The sequence below is a fragment of the Oncorhynchus mykiss genome, chromosome 2 (assembly GCF_013265735.2).
Source record: "Oncorhynchus mykiss isolate Arlee chromosome 2, USDA_OmykA_1.1, whole genome shotgun sequence".
Classification (NCBI taxonomy): domain Eukaryota; kingdom Metazoa; phylum Chordata; class Actinopteri; order Salmoniformes; family Salmonidae; genus Oncorhynchus; species Oncorhynchus mykiss.
In genome coordinates, this window is record NC_048566.1 from 7,019,563 (window position 1) to 7,046,727 (window position 27,165).

A 27,165-nucleotide genomic window follows, 5' to 3' on the forward strand; every position below is an offset into this window, starting at 1 on the left:
AACAAATCCTACAACGCTCTTCATCTCTCTCCATCTACCTGGGTGCTCTTGGGCCCACAGAAGCTCAGCAGCTCCCCTAACTGCCCCCCCTGCTGGACCTCCTCTATGACCGAACACGGCTGGGTCGTCACAATCCTCTCCTTCACCACCGCAAACACCTCCCTGGACTTCTCACGGGTCTGCTGGATCAGACAGTGGGACATGTCCAAAAGCCTGCAGGAGAGACAAATAAATCAGAGAATTGTCCTTTGATGAGGGCAAAGATGATTCAAGTTATGTTTCTTGGATGATTATAAAGTAGCTTGGAGAAATTCAGTCTGTTTGTGACAACATGCCACTCCTCATTGTGCCAAACATGACAAGCAGTGGCAAGGAGTAGAATGGTGTGGGGTGGGGGCTGTGCTTTGGCAAAGTGGGTGGGGTTATATCCTGCGTGTTTGGCCCTGTCCGTGGGTATCATCTGATGGGGCCACAGTGTCTCCTGACCCCTCCTGTCTCAGCCTCCAGTATTTATGCTGCAGTAGTTTGTGTCGGTCTGTTACATCTGGAGTATTTCTCCTGTCTTATCTGGTGTCCTGTGTGAATTTAAGTATGCTCTCTCTAATTCTCTCTCTCGGAGGACCTGAGCCCTAGGACCATGCCCCAGGACTACCTGGCCTGATGACTCCTTGTTGTCCCCAGTCCACCTGGCCGTGCTGCTGCTCCAGTTTCAACTGTTCTGCCTGCGGCTATGGAACCCTGACCTGTTCACTGTGATTACTATTATTTGACCATGCTGGTCATTTATGAACATTTGAACATCTTGGCCATGTTCTGTTATAATCTCCACCCGGCACAGCCAGAAGAGGACTGGCCACCCCTCATAGCCTGGTTCCTCTCTAGGTTTCTTCCTAGGTTTTGGCCTTTCTAGGGAGTTTTTCCTAGCCACCGTGCTTCTACACCTGCATTGCTTGCTGTTTGGGGTTTTATGCCAGGTTTCTGTACAGCACTTTGAGATATCAGATGATGTAAGAAGGGCTATATAAATACATTTGAATGTTAGCACAGACAGACTGGATTTCTCCAGGCTACGCATAAAGCAGTGTTCAGCTTCATTAATACATTTACTGGTATTATAAATCTATTTTTATTTTTTAACTATAGCATTCATATGGTGTTGGGCAGTTATAATACAGTCCGCCCATATGGTATTGGGCAGTCAGAATACAGTCCGCCCATATGGATAGTCAGAATACAGTCAGCCCATATGGTGTTGGTAGTTAGAATACAGTTAGCCCATATGGTGTTGGTAGTTAGAATACAGTCCGCCCATATGGTGTTGGTAGTTAGAATACGGTCAGCCCATATGGGTAGTTAGAATACAGTCAGCCCATATGGTGTTGGTAGTTAGAATACGGTCAGCCCATATGGGTAGTAAGAATACAATCAGCCCATATGGGTAGTTAGAATACAGTCAGCGCATATGGTAGAATATAGTCACTGCATACAGTTTGCAAAGAAGAAACACTGATCATGAGGAAAGATGCTGTGATATACAGGGCATTCGGAAAGTATTCAGACCCCTTGACTTTTTCCACATTTCGTTACAGCCTTATTCTAAAATTGGTTAAATAGTTTTTTCCCCTCGTAAATCTACATATAATACCCCAGAATGACAAAGCAAAAAGTTTTTTTTTTTTTTATAAAAAATGTATAAAACGTATATGTATAAAAAAAAAATCTAAATGCAGTTATAAAGGTAATCAGACCCCTTACTCAGTACTTTGTTGAAGCACTTTTGGCAGCGATAACAGCCTAGAGTCTTCTTGGGTATGACGCTACAAGCCTGGCACACCTGTATTTGTTGTGTTTACTAGTCTCCCAGTCCCTGCTACTGAAAAACATCCCCACAACATGATGCTGCCACCTCCATGCTTCACTGTAGGGATGGTACCTGGTTTATTCCAGACGTGACGCTTGGTATTCAGGCCAAAGAGTAAAATCTTGGTTGTAGTATCATACCCAAGACTCTAGGCTGCAATCGCTGCCAAAGGTGCTTCAACAAAGTACTGAGTAAAGGGTCTGAATACTTATGTAAATATAATATGTGTTTAAAAAAATGTTTTTATTAGCAAACAAAATTAAAAAGCTGTTTTTGATTTGTCATTATGGGATATTGTGTGTAGATTGATTCAATTGTTGTTTTTTCATCAATTTTAGAATAAGGCTGTAACGTTTTAAAAAATGTGGAAAAAGTCAAGGGGTCTGAATACTTTCCAAATCTATGTACAGTCGTTGCCAAAAGTTTGGAGAATGACAAATATTAATTTCCAAAGTTTGCTGCTTCAGTGTCTTCAGATATTTTTGTCAGATGTTACTATGGAATACTGAAGTATAATTACAAGCATTTCATAAGTGTCGAAGGCTTTTATTGACAATTACATGAAGTTGATGCAAAGAGTCAATATTGGCAGTGTTGACCCTTCTTTTTCAAGACCTCTTCAATCTGCCCTGGCATCCTGTCAATTAACTTCTGGGCCACATCCTGACTGATGGCAGCCCATTCTTGCGTAATCAATGCTTGGAGTTTGTCAGAATTTTTGGGTTTATGTTTGTCCACCCACCTCTTGAGGATTGACCACAAGTTCTCAATGGGATTAAGGTCTGGGGAGTTTCCTGGCCATGGACCAAAAATATAGAGGTTTTGTTCCCCGAGCCACTTAGTTATTATGGCAAGGTGCTCCATCATGCTGGAAAAGGCATTGTTCGTCAAACTGTTCCTGGATGGTTGGGAGAAGTTGCTCTCGGAGGATGTGTTGGTACCACTTTATTCATGGCTGTGTTCTTAGGCAAAATTGTGAGTGAGCCCAGTCCCTTGGCTGAGAGGCAACCCCACACATGAATGGTCTCAGGATGCTTTACTGTTGGCATGACACAGGACTGGTGGTAGCGCTCACCTTGTCTTCTCCGGACAAGCTTTTTTCTGGATGCCCCAAACAATCGGAAAGGGGATTCATCAGAGAAAATGAATTTACCCCAATCCTCAGCAGTCCAATCCCTGTACCTTTTGCAGAATATCAGTCTGTCCCTGATGTTTTTCCTGGAGAGAAGTGGCTTCTTTGCAGTCCTTCTTGACACCAGGCCATCCTCCAAAAGTCTTCTCCTCACCATGCGTGCAGATGCACACGTGCCTGTTGCCATTCCTGATCAAGCTCTGTACTGGTGGTGCCCCGATCCCGCAGCTGAATCAACTTTAGGAGACGGTCCTGGCGCTTGCTGGAATGTCTTGGGCGCCCTGAAGCCTTCTTCACAACAATTGAACCACTCTCATTGAAGTTCTTGATGATCCGATTAATGGTTGATTTTGGTGCAATCTTACTGGCAGCAATATCCTTGCCTGTGAAGCCCTTTTTGTGCAAAACAATGATGACGGCACGTGTCTCCTTGCAGTTAACCATGATTGACAGAGGAAGAACAATGATTCCAAGCACCACCCTCCCTTTGAAGCTTACAGTCTGTTATTCGAATTCAATCAGCATGACAGTGATCTCCAGCCTTGTCCTCGTCAACACTCACACCTGTGTGAATGAGAGAATCACTGACATGATGTCAGCTGGTCCTTTTGTGGCAGGGCTGAAATGCAGTGGAAATGTTTTTTGGGGATTCAGTTCATTTACACGGCAAAGAGGGACTTTGCAAATAATTGCAATTCATCTGATCACTCTTCATAACATTCTGGAGTATATGCAAATTGCCATCATTCAAAATGAGGCAGCAGCCTTTGAAAATTAATATTTGTGTCATTCTCAAAACTTTTGGCCACGACTGTATATAATATATATATATAAGGAATAGGGTGCTATTTGAGATTCAGCCTGTGTGTTTCCTTTCACTAACCACTGACTCTACTGTAGGAAGAGGTGAACTGAGTGTAACCTGGGGATACTGTAGAAAGAGGTGAACTGAGTGTAACCTGGGGTTACTGTAGGAAGAGGTGAACTGAATGTAACCTGGGGTTACTGTAGAAAGAGGTGAACTGAGTGTAACCTGGGGTTACTGTAGAAAGAGGTGAACTGAGTGTAACCTGGGGTTACTGTAGGAAGAGGTGAACTGAATGTAACCTGGAGTTACTGTAGAAAGAGGTGAACTGAGTGTAACCTGGGGTTAATGTAGGAAGAGGTGAACTGAGTGTAACCTGGGGTTACTGTAGGAAGAGGTGAACTGAGTGTAACCTGGGGTTACTGTAGGAAGAGGTGAACTGAGTGTAACCTGGGGTTACTGTAGGAAGAGGTGAACAGAGTGTAACCTGGGGTTACTGTAGGAAGAGGTGAACTGAATGTAACCTGGGGTTACTGTAGAAAGAGGTGAACTGAGTGTAACCTGGGGTTAATGTAGGAAGAGGTGAACTGAGTGTAACCTGGGGTTACTGTAGGAAGAGGTGAACTGAATGTAACCTGGAGTTACTGTAGAAAGAGGTGAACTGAGTGTAACCTGGGGTTAATGTAGGAAGAGGTGAACTGAGTGTAACCTGGGGTTACTGTAGGAAGAGGTGAACTGAGTGTAACCTGGGGTTACTGTAGGAAGAGGTGAACTGAGTGTAACCTGGGGTTACTGTAGGAAGAGGTGAACAGAGTGTAACCTGGGGTTACTGTAGGAAGAGGTGAACTGAATGTAACCTGGGGTTACTGTAGAAAGAGGTGAACTGAGTGTAACCTGGGGTTAATGTAGGAAGAGGTGAACTGAGTGTAACCTGGGGTTACTGTAGGAAGAGGTGAACTGAATGTAACCTGGGGTTACTGTAGGAAGAGGTGAACTGAGTGTAACCTGGGGTTACTGTAGGAAGAGGTGAACTGAGTGTAACCTGGGGTTACTGTAGGAAGAGGTGAACTGAGTGTAACCTGGGGTTACTGTAGGAAGAGGTGAACTGAGTGTAACCTGGGGTTACTGTAGGAAGAGGTGAACTGAATGTAACCTGGGGTTACTGTAGAAAGAGGTGAACTGAGTGTAACCTGGGGTTAATGTAGGAAGAGGTGAACTGAGTGTAACCTGGGGTTACTGTAGGTACAGGTGAACTGAGTGTAACCTGGGGTTACTGTAGGAAGAGGTGAACTGAATGTAACCTGGGGTTACTGTAGGAAGAGGTGAACTGAGTGTAACCTGGGGTTACTGTAGGTACAGGTGAACTGAGTGTAACCTGGGGTTACTGTAGGTACAGGTGAACTGAGTGTAACCTGGGGTTACTGTAGGTACAGGTGAACTGAGTGTAACCTGGGGTTACTGTAGGAAGAGGTGAACTGAGTGTAACCTGGGGTTACTGTAGGAAGAGGTGAACTGAATGTAACCTGGGGTTACTGTAGAAAGAGGTGAACTGAGTGTAACCTGGGGTTACTGTAGGAAGAGGTGAACTGAGTGTAACCTGGGGTTACTGTAGGAAGAGGTGAACTGAGTGTAACCTGGGGTTACTGTAGGAAGAGGTGAACTGAATGTAACCTGGGGTTACTGTAGAAAGAGGTGAACTGAGTGTAACCTGGGGTTAATGTAGGAAGAGGTGAACTGAGTGTAACCTGGGGTTACTGTAGGTACAGGTGAACTGAGTGTAACCTGGGGTTACTGTAGGAAGAGGTGAACTGAATGTAACCTGGGGTTACTGTAGGAAGAGGTGAACTGAGTGTAACCTGGGGTTACTGTAGGTACAGGTGAACTGAGTGTAACCTGGGGTTACTGTAGGTACAGGTGAACTGAGTGTAACCTGGGGTTACTGTAGGTACAGGTGAACTGAGTGTAACCTGGGGTTACTGTAGGAAGAGGTGAACTGAGTGTAACCTGGGGTTACTGTAGGAAGAGGTGAACTGAATGTAACCTGGGGTTACTGTAGAAAGAGGTGAACTGAGTGTAACCTGGGGTTACTGTAGGAAGAGGTGAACTGAGTGTAACCTGGGGTTACTGTAGGAAGAGGTGAACTGAGTGTAACCTGGGGTTACTGTAGGAAGAGGTGAACTGAATGTAACCTGGGGTTACTGTAGAAAGAGGTGAACTGAGTGTAACCTGGGGTTAATGTAGGAAGAGGTGAACTGAGTGTAACCTGGGGTTACTGTAGGTACAGGTGAACTGAGTGTAACATGGGGTTACTGTAGGTACAGGTGAACTGAGTGTAACCTGGGGTTACTGTAGGTACAGGTGAACTGAATGTAACCTGGGATTACTGTAGGAAGAGGTGAACTGAGTGTAACCTGGGGTTACTGTAGAAAGAGGTGAACTGAGTGTAACCTGGGGTTACTGTAGGTACAGGTGAACTGAGTGTAACCTGGGGTTACTGTAGGTACAGGTGAACTGAGTGTAGCCTGGGGTTACTGTAGAAAGAGGTGAACTGAGTGTAACCTGGGGTTACTGTAGGAAGAGGTGAACTGAGTGTAACCTGGGGTTACTGTAGGTACAGGTGAACTGAGTGTAACCTGGGGTTACTGTAGGTACAGGTGAACTGAGTGTAACCTGGGGTTACTGTAGGTACAGGTGAACTGAATGTAACCTGGGGTTACTGTAGGAAGAGATGAACTGAGTGTAACCAGGGGTTACTGTAGGAAGAGGTGAACTGAGTGTAACCTGGGGTTACTGTAGGTACAGGTGAACTGAGTGTAACCTGGGGTTACTGTAGGAAGAGGTGAACTGAATGTAACCTGGGGTTACTGTAGGTACAGGTGAACTGAGTGTAACCTGGGGTTACTGTAGGAAGAGGTGAACTGAGTGTAACCTGGGGTTACTGTAGGTACAGGTGAACTGAGTGTAACCTGGGGTTAATGTAGGAAGAGGTGAACTGAATGTAACCTGGAGTTACTGTAGGTACAGGTGAACTGAATGTAACCTGGGGTTACTGTAGGTACAGGTGAACTGAGTGTAACCTGGGGTTACTGTAGGAAGAGGTGAACTGAGTGTAACCTGGGGTTACTGTAGGAAGAGGTGAACTGAGTGTAACCTGGGGTTAGGTTACTGTAGGTACAGGTGAACTGAGTGTAACCTGGGGTTACTGTAGGAAGAGGTGAACTGAATGTAACCTGGGGTTACTGTAGGAAGAGGTGAACTGAGTGTAACCTGGGGTTACTGTAGGAAGAGGTGAACTGAGTGTAACCTGGGGTTACTGTAGGTACAGGTGAACAGTGTAGCCTGGGGTTACTGTAGGAAGAGGTGAACTGAGTGTAACCTGGGGTTACTGTAGGAAGAGGTGAACTGAATGTAACCTGGGGTTACTGTAGGTACAGGTGAACTGAGTGTAACCTGGGGTTACTGTAGGTACAGGTGAACTGAGTGTAACCTGGGGTTACTGTAGGTACAGGTGAACTGAGTGTAACCTGGGGTTACTGTAGGTACAGGTGAACTGAGTGTAACCTGGGGTTACTGTAGGTACAGGTGAACTGAGTGTAACCTGGGGTTACTGTAGGTACAGGTGAACTGAGTGTAACCTGGGGTTACTGTAAGAAGAGGTGAACTGAGTGTAACCTGGGGTTACTGTAGGAAGAGGTGAACTGAATGTAACCTGGAGTTTCTGTAGGAAGAGGTGAACTGAGTGTAACCTGGGGTTACTGTAGGTACAGGTGAACTGAATGTAACCTGGGGTTACTGTAGGAAGAGGTGAACTGAGTGTAACCTGGGGTTACTGTAGGTACAGGTGAACTGAGTGTAACCTGGGTTTACTGTACGTACAGGTGAACTGAGTGTAGCCTGGGGTTACTGTAGGTACAGGTGAACTGAGTGTAGCCTGGGGTTACTGTAGGTACAGGTGAACTAAGTGTAGCCTGGGGTTACTGTAGGTACAGGTGAACTGAGTGTAACCTGGGGTTACTGTAGGTACAGGTGAACTGAGTGTAACCTGGGGTTACTGTAGGTACAGGTGAACTGAGTGTAACCTGGGGTTACTGTAGGTACAGGTGAACTGAGTGTAACCTGGGGTTACTGTAGGTACAGGTGAACTGAGTGTAACCTGGGGTTACTGTAGGTACAGGTGAACTGAGTGTAACCTGGGGTTACTGTAGGAAGAGGTGAACTGAGTGTAGCCTGGGGTTACTGTAGGAAGAGGTGAACTGAATGTAACCTGGGGTTACTGTAGGTACAGGTGAACCAAGTGTAACCTGGGGTTACTGTAGGTACAGGTGAACTGAATGTAACCTGGGGTTACTGTAGGAAGAGGTGAACTGAGTGCAACCCGGGGTTACTGTAGGTACAGGTGAACCGAGTGTAACCTGGGGTTACTGTATGTACAGCTGAACAGAGTGTAACCTGGGGTTACTGTATGTACACATTAGAGAGAGAGGAACTCACTTGTCTTTGGAGTCGCGCAGCAACTTCTGTACATCCACCTCCTCTTTCTTCAGGCTGCCGAAGGACGACTGGAGTTTAGATGTGTCTTTCCCCTCCACTTTAAGGTTTACAGCAACCAAATTCGACTCAAAGTTTCCTGATTTGTTGTCACCAAATGTCCCTTGGTACTTTAGGAAATCAGTCTTGACCACAACTGTAGGAGAGGGAAGCAAAAATGTTTTTTTAAATTCTTCTAGCTCTGTCAAATTGGTTTTTGATCATAGTTTTATCTTAAATCTACTTGAAAATCTAACTCGGCCACTCAGTGACATTCACTGTCTTTTTGGTAAGCAACTCCAGTGTTTATTTGGCCTTGTGTTTTAGGTTAGTGTCCTGCTAAAATGTGAATCTGCTTGTGCTTAGCTCCATTCCGTGTATTTTTTATCCTGAAAAACTCCCCAGTCCTTAACGATTACAAACATACCCATAACGTGATGCAGCCACCACTATGCTGGATAATATGGAGAGTGGTATTCAGTAATGTGTTGGATTGGATTTGCCCCAAACATAACAATTTTTGTATTCAGGACAAAAATTGAATTGCTGTACATTTTTTGCAGTATTACTTTAGTGGCTTGTTGCATTCACACTTCCTTCTTTTCACTCTGTCAATTAGGCTAGTATTCTGGAGTAACTACAATGTTGTTGAACCATCCTCAGCTATCTATTATCACAGCCATTAAACTCTAACTGTTTTAAAGTCATCATTGGCCTCATGGTGAAATCCCTGAGCAGTTTTCTTCCTCTCTGGCAACTGAGTTAGGAAGGGTGCCTGTATCTTTATAGCAACTGGGTGAATTGATACACCATCCAAAGTGTAATTAATAACTTCACCATGCTCAAAGGGACATTCAATGACTGCTTTTTTTTTACCCATCTACCAATAGGTGCAAAAACCTCCCTGGTCTTTGTGGTTGAATCTGTGTTTGAAATGCACTACTCAACTGAGGGACCTAACAGATCAACATAATTCCACTGTGACATTATGGGGCATTGTGTTTTGGCCATTATGGGGCATTGTGTTTAGGCCATTATGGGGTATTGTGTTTAGGCCATTGTGGGGTATTGTGTTCAGGCCATTATGGGGTATTGTGTTTAGGCCATTATGGGGTATTGTGTTTAGGCCATTATGGGGTATTGTGTTTAGGCCAGTGACAAAATAAATCTAAATGTTATCCATTTTAAATTCCGGCTGTAACAACAAAATGTTGAAAAAGTCAGGGGGTGTGAATACTTCTGAAGTCACTGTATGTATCATGATAGAATCCTCTTCATAATCTTTCCAGTAACATGGATAACAGAATCGACGCTCAAATCTTTCACAAGGAACACATTCACACAGTATCACACTGAGGGAGAGCGGAGCCTATACCTGCAAACAAACAGGTAGCAAGTACAGGTGTGCAGCCTATCATTTCAACTGAGGGGATGATCTTGTTTTTACCTGGGGTTAAGGGTGTGTCTCCAGTCAGCACATCACTGAGGGTAAAATCAGAGGGCAGGTACTTGGGTTTCTGCCAAATCCAAAAACGCTTGCGTTTCACAACCAGTGAGAGAGGGACCAGTTTGTCTGAGTCAATCAGACTGGACACAGGGATCAAGCTGCCATCATCATCAATCTCCTCCACAAAGTTTCTTGTGGCCGTGGAAAACATCTTCAATGGGAGACAGACACAGAAATGGTCGAGGGTGATGTCTCTGTTTGCAACTGATAACAAACACGACAAGAACACAAGATTAATAATACGATAATATTCACATTGAAAAAGTTCCCATTAATTTACTATCTAAAAAAATAAAACGTTAAAGCCATGACCTATGAGCCATATGAGTAGCAGACTGGATACGCTAAGAAATCAGACTTTACACAGAGTCAATAGTGTGGTTGTTATTCGTAAACGTTCATAGACGTCTATCTATGCGTTCATAATTCACGACTCAATATGTTCAAAATTGAAACTACTGCTACCTACAAGAGCAATATGTTTTACCGTTTATCCTGGCTATGTCCTAGCCGAACGCGAAAGACCGTTCCAGGTTAGTTACCGGTTTAGATAAAGGTAGATATTTCTGTCGCAACAGCGGAATAAGTACGGCGATAACAAAGAGGTTCGCTCCACCCCTTTCTCCAGCCACGTGCACTGGGAGTGTTTTGGGGGAACCCCCTCACGTTTGGCTCTATCTCTCTGTGCTTCCATCTCCACCTCCTGTCCAGGGCACCACCAACTGCACAGTGAAACCAAACATGTTCTCATTGTTCTATCTGTGGTAAAACATTACAAAATAATGTAGCCATGATGATAATATTTTATTACATGTAACGGAACTTTCAATGCATAGATAGACAAGCTTGGCTCCATGAAGACACCTATGATACATATTAAAGTATAAGTTAATTATGCCCCATCAAGTGCCCCCTTATTTACATAAGTATTCAGACCCTTTTGCTATGAGACTAGAAATTGAGCTCAGGTGCATCCTGTTTCAATTGCTTGTCCTTGATATGTTTCTACAACTTGATTGGAGTCCACCTGTAGTATATTCAATTGATTGGACATGATTTGGAAAGGTACAAACCTGTCTATATAAGGTCCCACAGTTGACAGTGCATGTCAGAGAAAAAACCAAGCCATGAGGCCGAAGGAATTGGCTTAGAGCTCCGAGACTCTGACAGAGCTCCAGAGTTCCTCTGTGGAGATGTGAGAATCTTCCAGAAGGACAACCATCTCTGCAGCATTCCCCCAAACAGGCCTTTATGGTAGAGTTGCCAGATGGTAGCCACTCCTCAGTAAAAGGTACAGTGCCTTGCGAAAGTATTCGGCCCCCTTGAACTTTGCGACCTTTTGCCACATTTCAGGCTTCAAACATAAAGATATAAAACTGTATTTTTTTGTGAAGAATCAACAACAAGTGGGACACAATCATGAAGTGGAATGACATTTATTGGATATTTCAAACTTTTTTAACAAATCAAAAACTGAAAAATTGGGCGTGCACTTAGGTTGGAGTCATTAAAACTTGTTTTTCAGGCCTCCCGGGTGGCGCAGTGGTTAAGGGCGCTGTACTGCAGCGCCAGCTGTGCCATCAGAGTCCCTGGGTTCGCGCTCAGGCTCTGTCGTAACCGGCCGCGACCGGGAGGTCCTAGTGTCGTCAGGTTAGGGAGGGCTTGGTCGGTAGGGGTGTCCTTGTCTCATCGCGCACCTGTGGCGGGCTGGGCGCAGCGCGCGCTAACCAAGGTGGCCAGGTGCACGGTGTTTCCTCCGACACATTGGTGCGGCTGGCTTCCGGGTTGGATGCGTGCTGTGTTAAGAAGCTGGGTTGTGTATCGGAGGACGCAGGACTTTCCACCTTCGTCTCTCCCGAGCCCGTACGGGAGTTGTAGCGATGAGACAAGATAGTAGCTACTACAACAATTGGACAAAAAGGGGTAAAAAAAAACTTGTTTTTCAACCACTCCACAAATTTATTGTTAACTATAGTTTTGGCAAGTCAGATAGGACATCTACTTTGTGCATTACACAAGTCATTTTTCAAACAATTGTTAACAGAGATTATTCACAATTCCAGTGGGTGAGAAGTTTACATACACTAAGTTGACTGTGCCTTTAAACAGCTTGGAAAATTCCAGAAAATGATGTCATGGCTTTAGAAGCTTCTGATAGGCTAATTGACATAATTTGAGTACATTTGAGGTTTACCTGTGGATGTATTTCAAGGCCTACCTTCAAACCCAGTGCCTCTTTGCTTGACATCATGGGAAAATCAAAAGCAATCAGCCAAGAAATCAGCCAAGAAATCAGCCAAGAGCAATTTCAAAATGCCTGAAGGTACCACGTTCATCTGTACAAAAAATAGTACGTAAGTATAAACACCATGGGACCACGCAGCCATCATACCACTCAGGAAGGAGACGCGTTCTGTCTCCTAGAGATGAACATACTTTGGTGTGAAAAGTGCAGATCGATCCCAGAACAACAGCAAAGGACCTTGTGAAGATGCTGGAGGAAACAGGTACAAAAGTATCTATATCCACAGTGAAACGAGTCCTATATTGACATAACCTAAAAGGCCGCTCAGCAAGGAAGAAGCCACTGCTCCAAAACCGCCATAAAAATGCCAGACTACGGTTTGCAGCTGCACATCGGGACAAAGATCGTACTTTTTGGAGAAATGTCCTCTGGTCTGATGAAACAAAAATAGAACTGTTTGGCCATTATGACCATCATTATGTTTGGAGGAAAAAGGGGGAGGCTTGCAAGCCAAAGAACACCATCCCAACCGTGGGGGTGCTTTGCTGCAAGAGGGACTGGTGCACTTCACAAAATAGTTGGCATCATGAGGAAGGAAAATGGTGTGGATATATTGAAGCAACATCTCAAGACATCAGTCAGGAAGTTAAAGCTTGGTTGCAAATGGGTCTTCCAAATGGACAATGACCCCAAGCATACTTCCAAAGTTGTGGCAAAATGGCTTAAGGACAACAAACTCAACGTATTGGAGTGGCCATCACAAAGCTCTGACCTCAATCCTATAGAGAATTTGTGGGTAGAACTGAAAAAGCATGTGCGAGCAAGGAGGCCTACAAACCTGACTCAGTTACACCAACTCTGTCAGGAGGAATGGGCCAAAATTCACCCAATATATAATAATGTATATAATTGTACATATAGGGCCTAAAAAGTAGCCCATTACCACTTTAAGAATAATGTATTTTTTAGGCCTTGCCAATGCAATGGGGGTAGTAACTCAAACTATGGGTGTAGAAACTCAAACTATGGGTGTAGAAACTCAAACTATGGGGGTAGAAACTCAAACTATGGGGGTAGAAACTCAAACTATGGGTGTAGAAACTCAAACTATGGGTGTAGAAACTCAAACTATGGGTGTAGAAACTCAAACTACGGGGGTAGAAACTCAAACTATGGGTGTAGAAACTCAAACTATGGGTGTAGAAACTCAAACTATGGGGGTAGAAACTCAAACTATGGGGGTAGAAACTCAAACTATGGGGGTAGAAACTCAAACTATGGGGGTAGAAACTCAAACTATGGGGGTAGAAACTCAAACTATGGGGGTAGAAACTCAAACTATGGGGGTAGAAACTCAAACTATGGGGGTAGAAACTCAAACTATGGGTGTAGAAACTCAAACTATGGGGGTAGAAACTCAAACTATGGGGGTAGAAACTCAAACTATGGGTGTAGAAACTCAAACTATGGGTGTAGAAACTCAAACTATGGGGGTAGAAACTCAAACTATGGGTGTAGAAACTCAAACTATGGGTGTAGAAACTCAAACTATGGGTGTAGAAACTCAAACTATGGGTGTAGAAACTCAAACTATGGGTGTAGAAACTCAAACTATGGGGGTAGAAACTCAAACTATGGGTGTAGAAACTCAAACTATGGGGGTAGTATTTCAAACTATGGGGAATTACTACTATGGGGGTAGTATTTCAAACTATGGGGAATTACTACTATGGGGGTAGTAATTCAAACTAAGTGGATAGTATTTCAAACTATGGGGGTAGAAACTCAAACTATGGGGGCATTTGGAATGCATTATCTGTTTCGTTGTTTTTGTTGTTTTTGTGAAAGATATTTGATTGTATTATTTATGTTAGTCTATGTCTGAATAGATTATGAAAATGATCATGTCATGGATGTGGCTGTTACAGATAGGTGTTCTGTGGCATAATAGAGTCCGTGGTCACGGTGAACTTTCCCTCAGCTGGAGAGGAGAGTGACATTGTGGACCACAGTGGGACATTTTGTGACAGCGGAGAAGCCAGCGTAGACATGGGGACAAAATTGGTGGCAGATGCAGTGGATTTAAACTTTAATTCTGGGACAGAACACGTCTTCCACACTCGAGTCGTCCTTTGAAGAAAGAGGAAGTGATACTGAAGAAAGAGGAAGTGGAAGTAAAAGGGTTACTTAGCAAAGACAAGTAAGTTACCCTCTTATATATGTGGAAGAGGACGTTTAAAAAGAAAAGTAGCATCTTTATAAACACACACTATATGATCGGTGAAAGCTGCTGTGCTGGTTTACAGTACCCAACTGAAAACCGATGCCCAGAGTTACCCATGATGTTACACAGTGATTGAAGTCAATAATTGTCAGACTCAATAGGACCTGAAGGAAGAAACTGTGAAAAACTGTAAGTATTGAAGCTCTTGCAGGTTATGAAATGCTACAATGAAATACTGCTCTTTCAGGTCATGTTTTGGATACAGATATGCATTGGATAGCTGTGCCATCATTGATATTAGAATGTTGGAAGTTTAGCCACACACAGAAGAAGGTGCTGTCTAGAACCTAAAAGGGTTCTTCGGCTGTCTCCATAGGATAACCCTTTGAAGAATCCTTGTTTGTTTCAGGTAGAACCCTTTTGATTCCCAGTAGGACAGTTTTAGGGTTCCATGTAGAAGCCTTTCTACAGAAGGTTCTACAAGGAACCCAAAATGGTTCTACCTGGAACTAAAAAAAGGGTTCTATGGTGACAGCCTGAAGAACCCTTTTGGAATTTTCTTTCTAAGAGTGTAGATTTATGTGACTGGGTGTAGTCGCACATGCATAACCACAGATGTAGGCTGTCTAAAGTGGTAGGCTATACTTCTGTGGTTAGCACAAAGCCTTAGTGTCAAGTCTGTGAGTTCACTAGTAACGGAAGTTGGACTGATATTTTCAACCACTCATTTGGTAGATAAGCCTAATTCAAAGACGTTATCTTGCATCTTATCTAATCAGTATCTGTTCATTGCTTATTTGAATCAAGATCAAACTATTTTCAACTCTCAAAGTAAAGGGTAAGAAGTGTGGTTATATTTTATACCCTTTGTTGTCAGAGCATACATACAACTTTCATTACAAGTGAACGTTATGTTGTTTGCTTTCTGTTGAATGTTAATTAAAAAAAAATCCTGACTTGAAATCCTAATTTAGGTGTCAGGTATTCAGTAAATTATCTATTAGGAACATTAGATTATGAGGTTAAAAAGTGGTGGCATTCTCCTTTAAGTTTGTACAGGGCTAATGTCAAGGCTCAGATTATAATGGGTCCCTCCTGCAGAGTTCTGGACATGTCCCATCCTGTGATCAAGCAGACCCGCGTAAATCCCAGAGCAGTGTTAGGCATCTTGACGGAGAGGATTATGACATCACTACCTTGCTTGGTCACAAAAAATGTTCAGAAGCAGTAACTTGGCATGTACCAAGAACCTAAACACGGATGACAAGCCATTTCCCTGAACCCTGCATTTTAGACATTCTAGTATGTAATTCTTAATAACAAACTGTATCTTTACAATTGATCAATGTCAAAAGGACCCAGAGGAAGAATACTAAAGCTGATTTTTGCGATATAAAAAGGAAGTAGAAAAATCTACAGCATGCTGTGGATAGCCTTGAATGATACACAACCAATGTTTTTGACTGAAATTATATCCTGTTTGTGTTTATATCCTGTTTCCTGTCATGTCAAAAGCAACGCTACTCTGTTCTGATCCACTCTTTTCCCAGGGAAAGTGAACCTTTCAAAGAGATTGTGTTTTGCATTATTGAGTGTGTTGCCAACTGTGAAATGTATTTAGAATGCTCTTCTGAAGATGTTGTATTGAGTGTTCATGTGTTCATCCTAGTTTTGTTTCTTAGACATCTTTGTCATTTGTGTCTTTGTCATCTGCTGCAGCCAGAAACACGATCCATCACCATCTCTCAGATGTTTGCCAAAGCCACAAAAGCCTTCGTGAAGGACACAGATCATGCGGGTCGCCTGATCCCTGTGCCCAGTCTGAATGACACAGACAAACTGAATCTCCGATCACTCATTGTCAAGACCAGGCACAGATGCTTCTGGCAGGAACCCAAATACCAGTCCCCTGGCTTTACCCTCGGTGATGTTCTGGAGCCTGGAGAGCCTGGAAACACACCTTTAAGCCCAAGTAAGCACCAGAGCCTCCCGCTAGTGACAAATAGCACAAATCCCGCTAGTGAAAAAAAAAAATAACTATGGGTTGTTGTTGTTCTAAAATATCTGACCATTGGTTTAAATATTTATCCTACTCTTGTTTTTCTGAGCAGAATAGGAAAATGATAATGTCATGGATGTGTCTGTTATAGATATGTGCTGGATGTGTCTGTTATAGATATGTAATGGATGTGTCTGTTATAGATATGTGATGGATGTGTCTGTTATAGATATGTGATGGATGTGTCTGTTATAGATATGTCATGGATGTGTCTGTTATAGATATGTGCTGTGGTATAATAGCATAGAGTCCATTCAAATGTTGAACTTTCCCTCAGCTGTCAAGGAGTCTGACTTTGTGGACTACAGTGGGACATTTGGTGACAAGAAAGAAATGAACGCAGACGGAAACGTGGAGGCAAAGTTGGCTGATTTCAACCTGACCATCGGAGGGAAATGGTCCACCAAACAGAAGCTGTCCCTTGGCAGCCTGAACAAAGAGAAGGTTGATGTGAAGGACTTACACAACTACTCAAAAAACAGGTGAGTTACCCTATACTATACATATGTTCAATACATCATAATACATCATAATACAGTCATTATACATCATAATACAGTCATAATACATCATAATACATCATAATACATCATAATACATCATAATACATCATAATACAGCCATAATACATCATAATACATCATAATACATCATAATACAGTCATTATACAGTCATAATACATCATAATACAGCCATAATACAGTCATAATACAGTCATAATACAGTCATAATACAGTCATAATACAGTCATAATACAGTCATAATACAGTCACAATACACCATAATACATCATAATACAGTCATAATACATCATAATACAGTCATAATACATCATAATACATCATAATACAGTCATAATACAGTCACAATACAGTCATTATACAGTCATAATAGTCATACTACATCATAATACAGTCATAATACAGTCCTAATTGTCATACTACATCATAATACAGTCATAATAGTCATAATACAGTCATAATAGTCATACTACAGTCATAACACAGTCACAATAGAGTCATACACAGTCATAATACAGTCATAATAGTCATAACACAGTCACAATACGTCATAATACAGTCATATACAGTCATAATAGTCACAATACAGTCGAATACAGTCATAATAGTCATAATAGTCATAATACAGTCATAATTGTCATAGCACAGTCATAATACGTCATACTACAGTCATATACAGTCATAATAGTCACAATACAGTCATATACAGTCATAATAGTCATAACACAGACATAATACTTCATAATACAGCCATATACAGTCATAATACAGTCATAATACAGTCATATACAGTCATAATACAGCCATATACAGTCATAATACTTCATAATACAGCCATATACAGTCATAATACAGTCATAATACAGTCATAATACAATCATAATACAGTCATAATACAATCATAATACATCCTAATATAGTCATAATACAGTCATAATACAGTCATAATACAGTCATAATATAGTCATATATAGTCATACTACATCATAATACAGTCATAATATAGTCATGTATATACAGTCATAATAGTCATAACACAGTCATTATACAGTCATAATAGTCATAATAGTCATAATACAGTCATAATAGTCATAGCACAGTCATAATACATAATAGTCACAATACAGTCATATACAGTCATAATAGTCGTAACACAGTCATAATACAGTCATACCAAGTCATAATAGTCATAATAAAGTCATAATCGTCATACTACGTCATAATACAGTCATAATATAGTCATATATATATAGTCATAACACAGTCATAATACAGTCATAATATAGTCATAATAGTCATAATAGTCATAATACAGTCATAATACATCATAATACAGTCATATACAGTCATAATACAGTCATATATATATATAGTCATAATAGTCATAACACAGTCATAATACATCATAATACAGTCATATACAGTCATAATACAGTCATACCAAGTCATAATACAGTCATAATAGTCATACTACAGTCATAATAGTCACAATACAGTCATATACAGTCATAAGTCATTATACAGTTATATTCAGTCATAATAGTCACAATACAGTCATATACACTCATAATAGACATAATACAGTCATACGAGTCATAATACAATAATTTTCATTCATATACAGTCATAATACAGTCATAATACTGTCATAATACATCATAATGCAGCCATAATACAGTCATATACAGTCAGGATACAGTCATAACAGTAATATATAGTCTTTACAGTCATAACAGTCATAACAGTCATAATACAGTCATAATAGATCATACAGCTCACCTTCCCAAGGAGTCCAAGACCCAAGACCAGCGAGCAAAACTGGTTGCAATGACTTCAGGCAGGTATCTTTTGTGTAAAAAGGACATTTTCAGGTTGAAGTGATTTCAGACAAGAAAGAAGTGGAACTGTACTGGTTTAGCAACTTCCTTAAACTTAAACTACCTCCTCACTGTTTTCACTACTAGCTTAGTTTAAAGAGACAATCTGTGGTTGGTACATCCATTTATTTACTTTTAAAGTAGCTTTCCAGTGTTTCCAGATTTCTATGAAATATGACCTAAAATGTGTCCCTCCTGCAGAGTTCTGGACATGTCCCATCCTGTGATCAAGCAGACCCGTGCGAATCCCAGGGCAGTGTTAGGTGTCTTGACGGAGAGGATTATGACGTCACTACCTTGCCCGGTCACAAACAATGTCCTTAAGCATGGCAATCTAGGAGCCAACGTGAGCGCCTGTGTGTTCCTGAGCGGGAAGGTAGGAAGAAAGATTACCAAGTGTTCTACTGAAGTGAATTATATTTTCCTCATATTTTACTGGTAACTCAGATTTAGACAATCTCTGTTGTAAAATAGATTTTTAATCTCAATAATCTCACTTCATGATAGCTAGGCCTTCATAAATAAAGTCAATGTCAGGACCATATTGACAGATCACAGATGTCTGTTCAGTAGTGGTAATACTCACAGTTGTCTGTCTGTTCGGTAGTGGTAATACTCACAGATGTCTGTTCAGTAGTGGTAATACTCACAGATGTCTGTTCAGTAGTCGTAAAACTCACAGATGTCTGTTCAGTAGTCGTAATACTCACAGATGTTCAGTAGTGGTAATACTCACAGATGTCTGTTCAGTAGTGGTAATACTCACAGATGTCTGTTCAGTAGTGGTAATACTCACAGATGTCTGTCCAGTAGTGGTAATACTCACAGATGTCTGTCCAGTAGTGGTAATACTCACAGATGTCTGTTCAGTAGTCGTAATACTCACAGATGTCTGTTCAGTAGTGGTAATACTCACAGATGTCTGTTCAGTAGTCGTAATACTCACAGATGTCTGTCTGTTCGGTTGTGGTAATACTCACAGATGTCTGTCTGTTCGGTTGTGGTAATACTCACAGATGTCTGTCTGTTCGGTTGTCGTAATACTCACAGATGTCTGTCTGTTCGGTTGTGGTAATACTCACAAATGTCTGTTCAGTCGTGGTAATACTCACAGATGTCTGTTCAGTCGTGGTAATACTCACAGATGTCTGTCTGTTCGGTTGTGGTAATACTCACAGATGTCTGTCTGTTCGGTTGTGGTAATACTCACAGATGTCTGTCTGTTCGGTTGTGGTAATACTCACAGATGTCTGTCTGTTCGGTTGTGGTAATACTCACAGATGTCTGTCTGTTCAGTAGTGGTAATACTCACAGATGTCTGTTTAGTAGTGGTAATACTCACAGATGTCTGTTCAGTAGTGGTAATACTCACAGATGTCTGTTCAGTAGTCTTAATACTCACAGATGTCTGTTCATTAGTCGTAATACTCACAGATGTTTGTTCAGTAGTCGTAATACTCACAGAGTACCTTTGATATTTTCAATATTTTCAATTTTTCTTTTGAAGACTTTCTAAAATGCCACAATTCAGCATTTTGACTGTGACTTCTGGAAAATGTTTAACCCACTTATCCCAACATTTCTCCACGTTTTCACCATCATTGAAAAAGCCCTAGTTCTTTTGTTGTTTTGACAAAGTCATTTCTGAAGATTTGTTTACGTGAACTCTCGTTTTAATATGGTGAAACTGTTTTCTAAAGAAATATTCAACATCTAATAGTTAAATCATGGTGTAAAAACTGGTTCTCCTCCTTTAGTTAATTTTCTGGTGTTTTGTGGTGGAAAACTGAGTGGGTTGAGCGTAACACTTCAAACCTGTTCTCCATAGATTTAAACAAATAAATGGGGGGCTTGCTTTCCATTGCCACTCCCTGCGAACAGGCTTCCATTACCCCTGTCACAAGGATATTTATGGCTGATTTAAAATGGTCAACCCTGATATGGTCAACCTTACTTAATAGGCACTTACTATAGTCATTAAAAAAATACCTCTTGAGATGGGAAAACATAATTTTTTACGAAGTTGAACCTATGCTCTTTATGAGAGGCTGTTCAAATTAGGTGAAATCCCTAAATACATTTGAGCAAGTTACACTTCTCAAAAGGCAGCAAATCGTGTTTTTATCATTAGAACCACTTCCTGAAAATGTGGTGGTGTAGAATATGTGACTGTCTGGGATAGAATCTGGGTCGTCTGGGCACCAAACGTCTCTGACTAATTTAAAATGTTCTCCACAGGCCTCTATGAAGCAGATCGGCAGTACACAGACAGAAAGTGATGTGTCACTGGGTATTCCTGCAAATACTGTCATGGCCTACAGTCTGATTGAGCTCTACGTCAAATGCAATGGACAGTTTGGTGAGGAAGTGTATGGTTTGTCAATGTCCCAGGCATAGCTGCATGGTTAAATACCATGGTAAAGTACACAGCCAGCGTCTATGTTCCTCAGTGTATTTAGTATATCCCACTGTATTTAGTATAGCCACTGTATTTAGTACAGCCACTGTATTGAGTATAGCCACTGCATTTAGTAGCAACTGTATTTAGTACAGCCACTGTATTTAGTACAGCCACTGTATTTAGTATAGCCACTGTATTTAGTATAGCCACTGTATTGAGTATAGCCACTGTATTGAGTATAGCCACTGTATTGAGTATAGCCACTGTATTGAGTATAGCCACTGTATTGAGTATAGCCACTGTATTTAGTACAGCCACTGTATCTGTCTGTGTGTGACTGGTAATGACTGTTGTCTGCTCTTGCCCACAGAGCTGTGCCTCATCCGCAACAATGGGGGCTTTGAAAAGGTTTGGTCAAAGGATGAGATTGAAGAGGATGGAATTATGGACCTGAGAGGCGACTTTGATGCCAACAGCCCCTTAAATCTGAACAAAGGTAATAATGCCAGTGGAGGGTAATGCCTCCTGTTTAGCGGTCAACATGTAGTCTACTGAATGGAATGTCTGGTCAACATGTAGTCTACTGAATGGAATGTCTGGTCAACATGTAATGTAGTCTACTGAATGGAACGTCTGGTCAACATGTAATGTAGTCTACTGAATGGAACGTCTGGTCAACATGTAATGTAGTCTACTGAATGGAACGTCTGGTCAACATGTAATGTAGTCTACTGAATGGAACGTCTGGTCAACATGTAGTCTACTGAATGGAACGTCTGGTCAACATGTAATGTAGTCTACTGAATGGAACGTCTGGTCAACATGTAATGTAGTCTACTGAATGGAATGTCTGGTCAACATGTAATGTAGTCTACTGAATGGAATGTCTGGTCAACATGTAGTCTACTGAATGGAACGTCTGGTCAACATGTAGTCTACTGAATGGAACGTCTGGTCAACATGTAGTCTACTGAATGGAACGTCTGGTCAACATGTAGTCTACTGAATGGAATGTCTGGTCAACATGTAATGTAGTCTACTGAATTGAACGTCTGGTTAACATGTAATGTAGTCTACTGAATGGAACGTCCGGTCAACATGTAATGTAGTCTACTGAATGGAACGTCTGGTCAACATGTAATGTAGTCTACTGAATGGGATGTCTGGTCAACATGTAATGTAGTCTACTGAATGGAACGTCTGGTTAACATGTAATGTAGTCTACTGAATGGAACGTCCGGTCAACATGTAATGTAGTCTACTGAATGGAACGTCTGGTCAACATGTAATGTAGTCTACTGAATGGGATGTCTGGTCAACATGTAATGTAGTCTACTGAATGGAATGTCTGGTCAACATGTAATGTAGTCTACTGAATGGAACGTCTGGTCAACATGTAGTCTACTGAATGGAACATCTGGTCAACATGTAATGTAGTCTACTGAATGGAATGTCTGGTCAACATGTAATGTAGTCTACTGAATGGAACGTCTGGTCAACATGTAATGTAGTCTACTGAATGGAACATCTGGTCAACATGTAATGTAGTCTACTGAATGGAACGTCTGGTCAACATGTAGTCTACTGAATGGAACGTCTGGTCAACATGTAGTCTACTGAATGGAACGTCTGGTCAACATGTAATGTAGTCTACTGAATGGAATGTCTGGTCAGCATGTAATGTAGTCTACTGAATGGAATGTCTGGTCAACATGTAATGTAGTCTACTGAATGGAACGTCTGTCCAACATGTAATGTAGCCTACTGAATGGAACATCTGGTCAACATGTAATGTAGTCTACTGAATGGAACGTCTGGTCAACATGTAGTCTACTGAATAGAACGTCTGGTCAACATGTAATGTAGTCTACTGAATGGAACGTCTGGTCAACATGTACTGTAGTCTACTGAATGGAACGTCCGGTCAACATGTAATGTAGTCTACTGAATGGAATGTCTGGTCAACATGTAATGTAGTCTACTGAATGGAACGTCTGGTCAACATGTAGTCTACTGAATGGAACATCTGGTCAACATGTAATGTAGTCTACTGAATGGAACGTCCGGTCAACATGTAATGTAGTCTACTGAATGGAACGTCTGGTCAACATGTAATGTAGTCTACTGAATGGAACGTCTGGTCAACATGTAGTCTACTGAATGGAATGTCTGGTCAACATGTAGTCTACTGAATGGAATGTCTGGTCAACATGTAATGTAGTCTACTGAATGGAACGTCTGGTCAACATGTAATGTAGTCTACTGAATGGAACGTCTGGTCAACATGTAATGTAGTCTACTGAATGGAACGTCTGGTCAACATGTAATGTAGTCTACTGAATGGAACGTCTGGTCAACATGTAGTCTACTGAATGGAACGTCTGGTCAACATGTAATGTAGTCTACTGAATGGAACGTCTGGTCAACATGTAATGTAGTCTACTGAATGGAATGTCTGGTCAACATGTAATGTAGTCTACTGAATGGAATGTCTGGTCAACATGTAGTCTACTGAATGGAACGTCTGGTCAACATGTAGTCTACTGAATGGAACGTCTGGTCAACATGTAGTCTACTGAATGGAACGTCTGGTCAACATGTAGTCTACTGAATGGAATGTCTGGTCAACATGTAATGTAGTCTACTGAATTGAACGTCTGGTTAACATGTAATGTAGTCTACTGAATGGAACGTCCGGTCAACATGTAATGTAGTCTACTGAATGGAACGTCTGGTCAACATGTAATGTAGTCTACTGAATGGGATGTCTGGTCAACATGTAATGTAGTCTACTGAATGGAACGTCTGGTTAACATGTAATGTAGTCTACTGAATGGAACGTCCGGTCAACATGTAATGTAGTCTACTGAATGGAACGTCTGGTCAACATGTAATGTAGTCTACTGAATGGGATGTCTGGTCAACATGTAATGTAGTCTACTGAATGGAATGTCTGGTCAACATGTAATGTAGTCTACTGAATGGAACGTCTGGTCAACATGTAGTCTACTGAATGGAACATCTGGTCAACATGTAATGTAGTCTACTGAATGGAATGTCTGGTCAACATGTAATGTAGTCTACTGAATGGAACGTCTGGTCAACATGTAATGTAGTCTACTGAATGGAACATCTGGTCAACATGTAATGTAGTCTACTGAATGGAACGTCTGGTCAACATGTAGTCTACTGAATGGAACGTCTGGTCAACATGTAGTCTACTGAATGGAACGTCTGGTCAACATGTAATGTAGTCTACTGAATGGAACGTCTGGTCAACATGTAATGTAGTCTACTGAATGGAATGTCTGGTCAGCATGTAATGTAGTCTACTGAATGGAATGTCTGGTCAACATGTAATGTAGTCTACTGAATGGAACGTCTGTCCAACATGTAATGTAGCCTACTGAATGGAACATCTGGTCAACATGTAATGTAGTCTACTGAATGGAACGTCTGGTCAACATGTAGTCTACTGAATAGAACGTCTGGTCAACATGTAATGTAGTCTACTGAATGGAACGTCTGGTCAACATGTACTGTAGTCTACTGAATGGAACGTCCGGTCAACATGTAATGTAGTCTACTGAATGGAACGTCTGGTCAACATGTAATGTAGTCTACTGAATGGAACGTCTGGTCAACATGTAATGTAGTCTACTGAATGGAACGTCTGGTCAACATGTAATGTAGTCTACTGAATGGAACGTCTGGTCAACATGTAGTCTACTGAATGGAACGTCTGGTCAACATGTAATGTAGTCTACTGAATGGAACGTCTGGTCAACATGTAATGTAGTCTACTGAATGGAATGTCTGGTCAACATGTAATGTAGTCTACTGAATGGAATGTCTGGTCAACATGTAGTCTACTGAATGGAACGTCTGGTCAACATGTAGTCTACTGAATGGAACGTCTGGTCAACATGTAGTCTACTGAATGGAACGTCTGGTCAACATGTAGTCTACTGAATGGAATGTCTGGTCAACATGTAATGTAGTCTACTGAATTGAACGTCTGGTTAACATGTAATGTAGTCTACTGAATGGAACGTCCGGTCAACATGTAATGTAGTCTACTGAATGGAACGTCTGGTCAACATGTAATGTAGTCTACTGAATGGGATGTCTGGTCAACATGTAATGTAGTCTACTGAATGGAACGTCTGGTTAACATGTAATGTAGTCTACTGAATGGAACGTCCGGTCAACATGTAATGTAGTCTACTGAATGGAACGTCTGGTCAACATGTAATGTAGTCTACTGAATGGGATGTCTGGTCAACATGTAATGTAGTCTACTGAATGGAATGTCTGGTCAACATGTAATGTAGTCTACTGAATGGAACGTCTGGTCAACATGTAGTCTACTGAATGGAACATCTGGTCAACATGTAATGTAGTCTACTGAATGGAATGTCTGGTCAACATGTAATGTAGTCTACTGAATGGAACGTCTGGTCAACATGTAATGTAGTCTACTGAATGGAACATCTGGTCAACATGTAATGTAGTCTACTGAATGGAACGTCTGGTCAACATGTAGTCTACTGAATGGAACGTCTGGTCAACATGTAGTCTACTGAATGGAACGTCTGGTCAACATGTAATGTAGTCTACTGAATGGAATGTCTGGTCAGCATGTAATGTAGTCTACTGAATGGAATGTCTGGTCAACATGTAATGTAGTCTACTGAATGGAACGTCTGTCCAACATGTAATGTAGCCTACTGAATGGAACATCTGGTCAACATGTAATGTAGTCTACTGAATGGAACGTCTGGTCAACATGTAGTCTACTGAATAGAACGTCTGGTCAACATGTAATGTAGTCTACTGAATGGAACGTCTGGTCAACATGTACTGTAGTCTACTGAATGGAACGTCCGGTCAACATGTAATGTAGTCTACTGAATGGAATGTCTGGTCAACATGTAATGTAGTCTACTGAATGGAACGTCTGGTCAACATGTAGTCTACTGAATGGAACATCTGGTCAACATGTAATGTAGTCTACTGAATGGAACGTCCGGTCAACATGTAATGTAGTCTACTGAATGGAACGTCTGGTCAACATGTAATGTAGTCTACTGAATGGAACGTCTGGTCAACATGTAGTCTACTGAATGGAATGTCTGGTCAACATGTAGTCTACTGAATGGAATGTCTGGTCAACATGTAATGTAGTCTACTGAATGGAACGTCTGGTCAACATGTAATGTAGTCTACTGAATGGAACGTCTGGTCAACATGTAATGTAGTCTACTGAATGGAACGTCTGGTCAACATGTAATGTAGTCTACTGAATGGAACGTCTGGTCAACATGTAGTCTACTGAATGGAACGTCTGGTCAACATGTAATGTAGTCTACTGAATGGAACGTCTGGTCAACATGTAATGTAGTCTACTGAATGGAATGTCTGGTCAACATGTAATGTAGTCTACTGAATGGAATGTCTGGTCAACATGTAGTCTACTGAATGGAACGTCTGGTCAACATGTAGTCTACTGAATGGAACGTCTGGTCAACATGTAGTCTACTGAATGGAACGTCTGGTCAACATGTAGTCTACTGAATGGAATGTCTGGTCAACATGTAATGTAGTCTACTGAATTGAACGTCTGGTTAACATGTAATGTAGTCTACTGAATGGAACGTCCGGTCAACATGTAATGTAGTCTACTGAATGGAACGTCTGGTCAACATGTAATGTAGTCTACTGAATGGGATGTCTGGTCAACATGTAATGTAGTCTACTGAATGGAACGTCTGGTTAACATGTAATGTAGTCTACTGAATGGAACGTCCGGTCAACATGTAATGTAGTCTACTGAATGGAACGTCTGGTCAACATGTAATGTAGTCTACTGAATGGGATGTCTGGTCAACATGTAATGTAGTCTACTGAATGGAATGTCTGGTCAACATGTAATGTAGTCTACTGAATGGAACGTCTGGTCAACATGTAGTCTACTGAATGGAACATCTGGTCAACATGTAATG

The 27,165-nt window shown here is 41.5% G+C and overlaps 2 protein-coding genes across 11 annotated transcripts in view; one reads left to right on the forward strand and one right to left on the reverse strand.

The window, feature by feature from the left end:
- The window catches only part of LOC110534012 (gasdermin-E), a 32,834-nt gene extending 22,356 nt beyond the window's left edge, over positions 1-10,478 (reverse strand). For 2 of the 5 annotated variants that reach the window (XM_036936653.1, XM_036936655.1), the window contains exons 1-4: positions 10,320-10,472; positions 9,773-10,036; positions 8,290-8,482; positions 39-213 (exon numbers count right to left, since the gene is read on the reverse strand). In XM_036936653.1, the coding sequence (XP_036792548.1) occupies positions 39-213; positions 8,290-8,482; positions 9,773-9,983 (579 nt within the window). In that variant the 5' untranslated portion in view covers positions 9,984-10,036; positions 10,320-10,472. Of the gene's footprint in view, positions 1-38; positions 214-8,289; positions 8,483-9,772; positions 10,037-10,301 lie in introns of all 5 variants that reach the window. The other 3 variants (XM_036936657.1, XM_036936656.1, XM_036936654.1) reach the window with 3 other exon arrangements.
- Positions 10,479-11,062: 584 nt separating this feature from the next.
- The window catches only part of LOC110535127 (gasdermin-E-like), a 48,351-nt gene continuing 32,248 nt past the window's right edge, over positions 11,063-27,165 (forward strand). For 2 of the 6 annotated variants that reach the window (XM_036936659.1, XM_036936658.1), the window contains exons 1-6: positions 14,263-14,490; positions 16,021-16,273; positions 16,638-16,842; positions 18,961-19,135; positions 20,998-21,118; positions 21,531-21,656. In XM_036936659.1, the coding sequence (XP_036792554.1) occupies positions 16,051-16,273; positions 16,638-16,842; positions 18,961-19,135; positions 20,998-21,118; positions 21,531-21,656 (850 nt within the window). In that variant the 5' untranslated portion in view covers positions 14,263-14,490; positions 16,021-16,050. Of the gene's footprint in view, positions 11,124-14,103; positions 14,491-14,997; positions 15,140-16,020; positions 16,274-16,637; positions 16,843-18,960; positions 19,136-20,997; positions 21,119-21,530; positions 21,657-27,165 lie in introns of those variants that run through there. The other 4 variants (XM_036936661.1, XM_036936663.1, XM_036936662.1 and 1 more) reach the window with 4 other exon arrangements.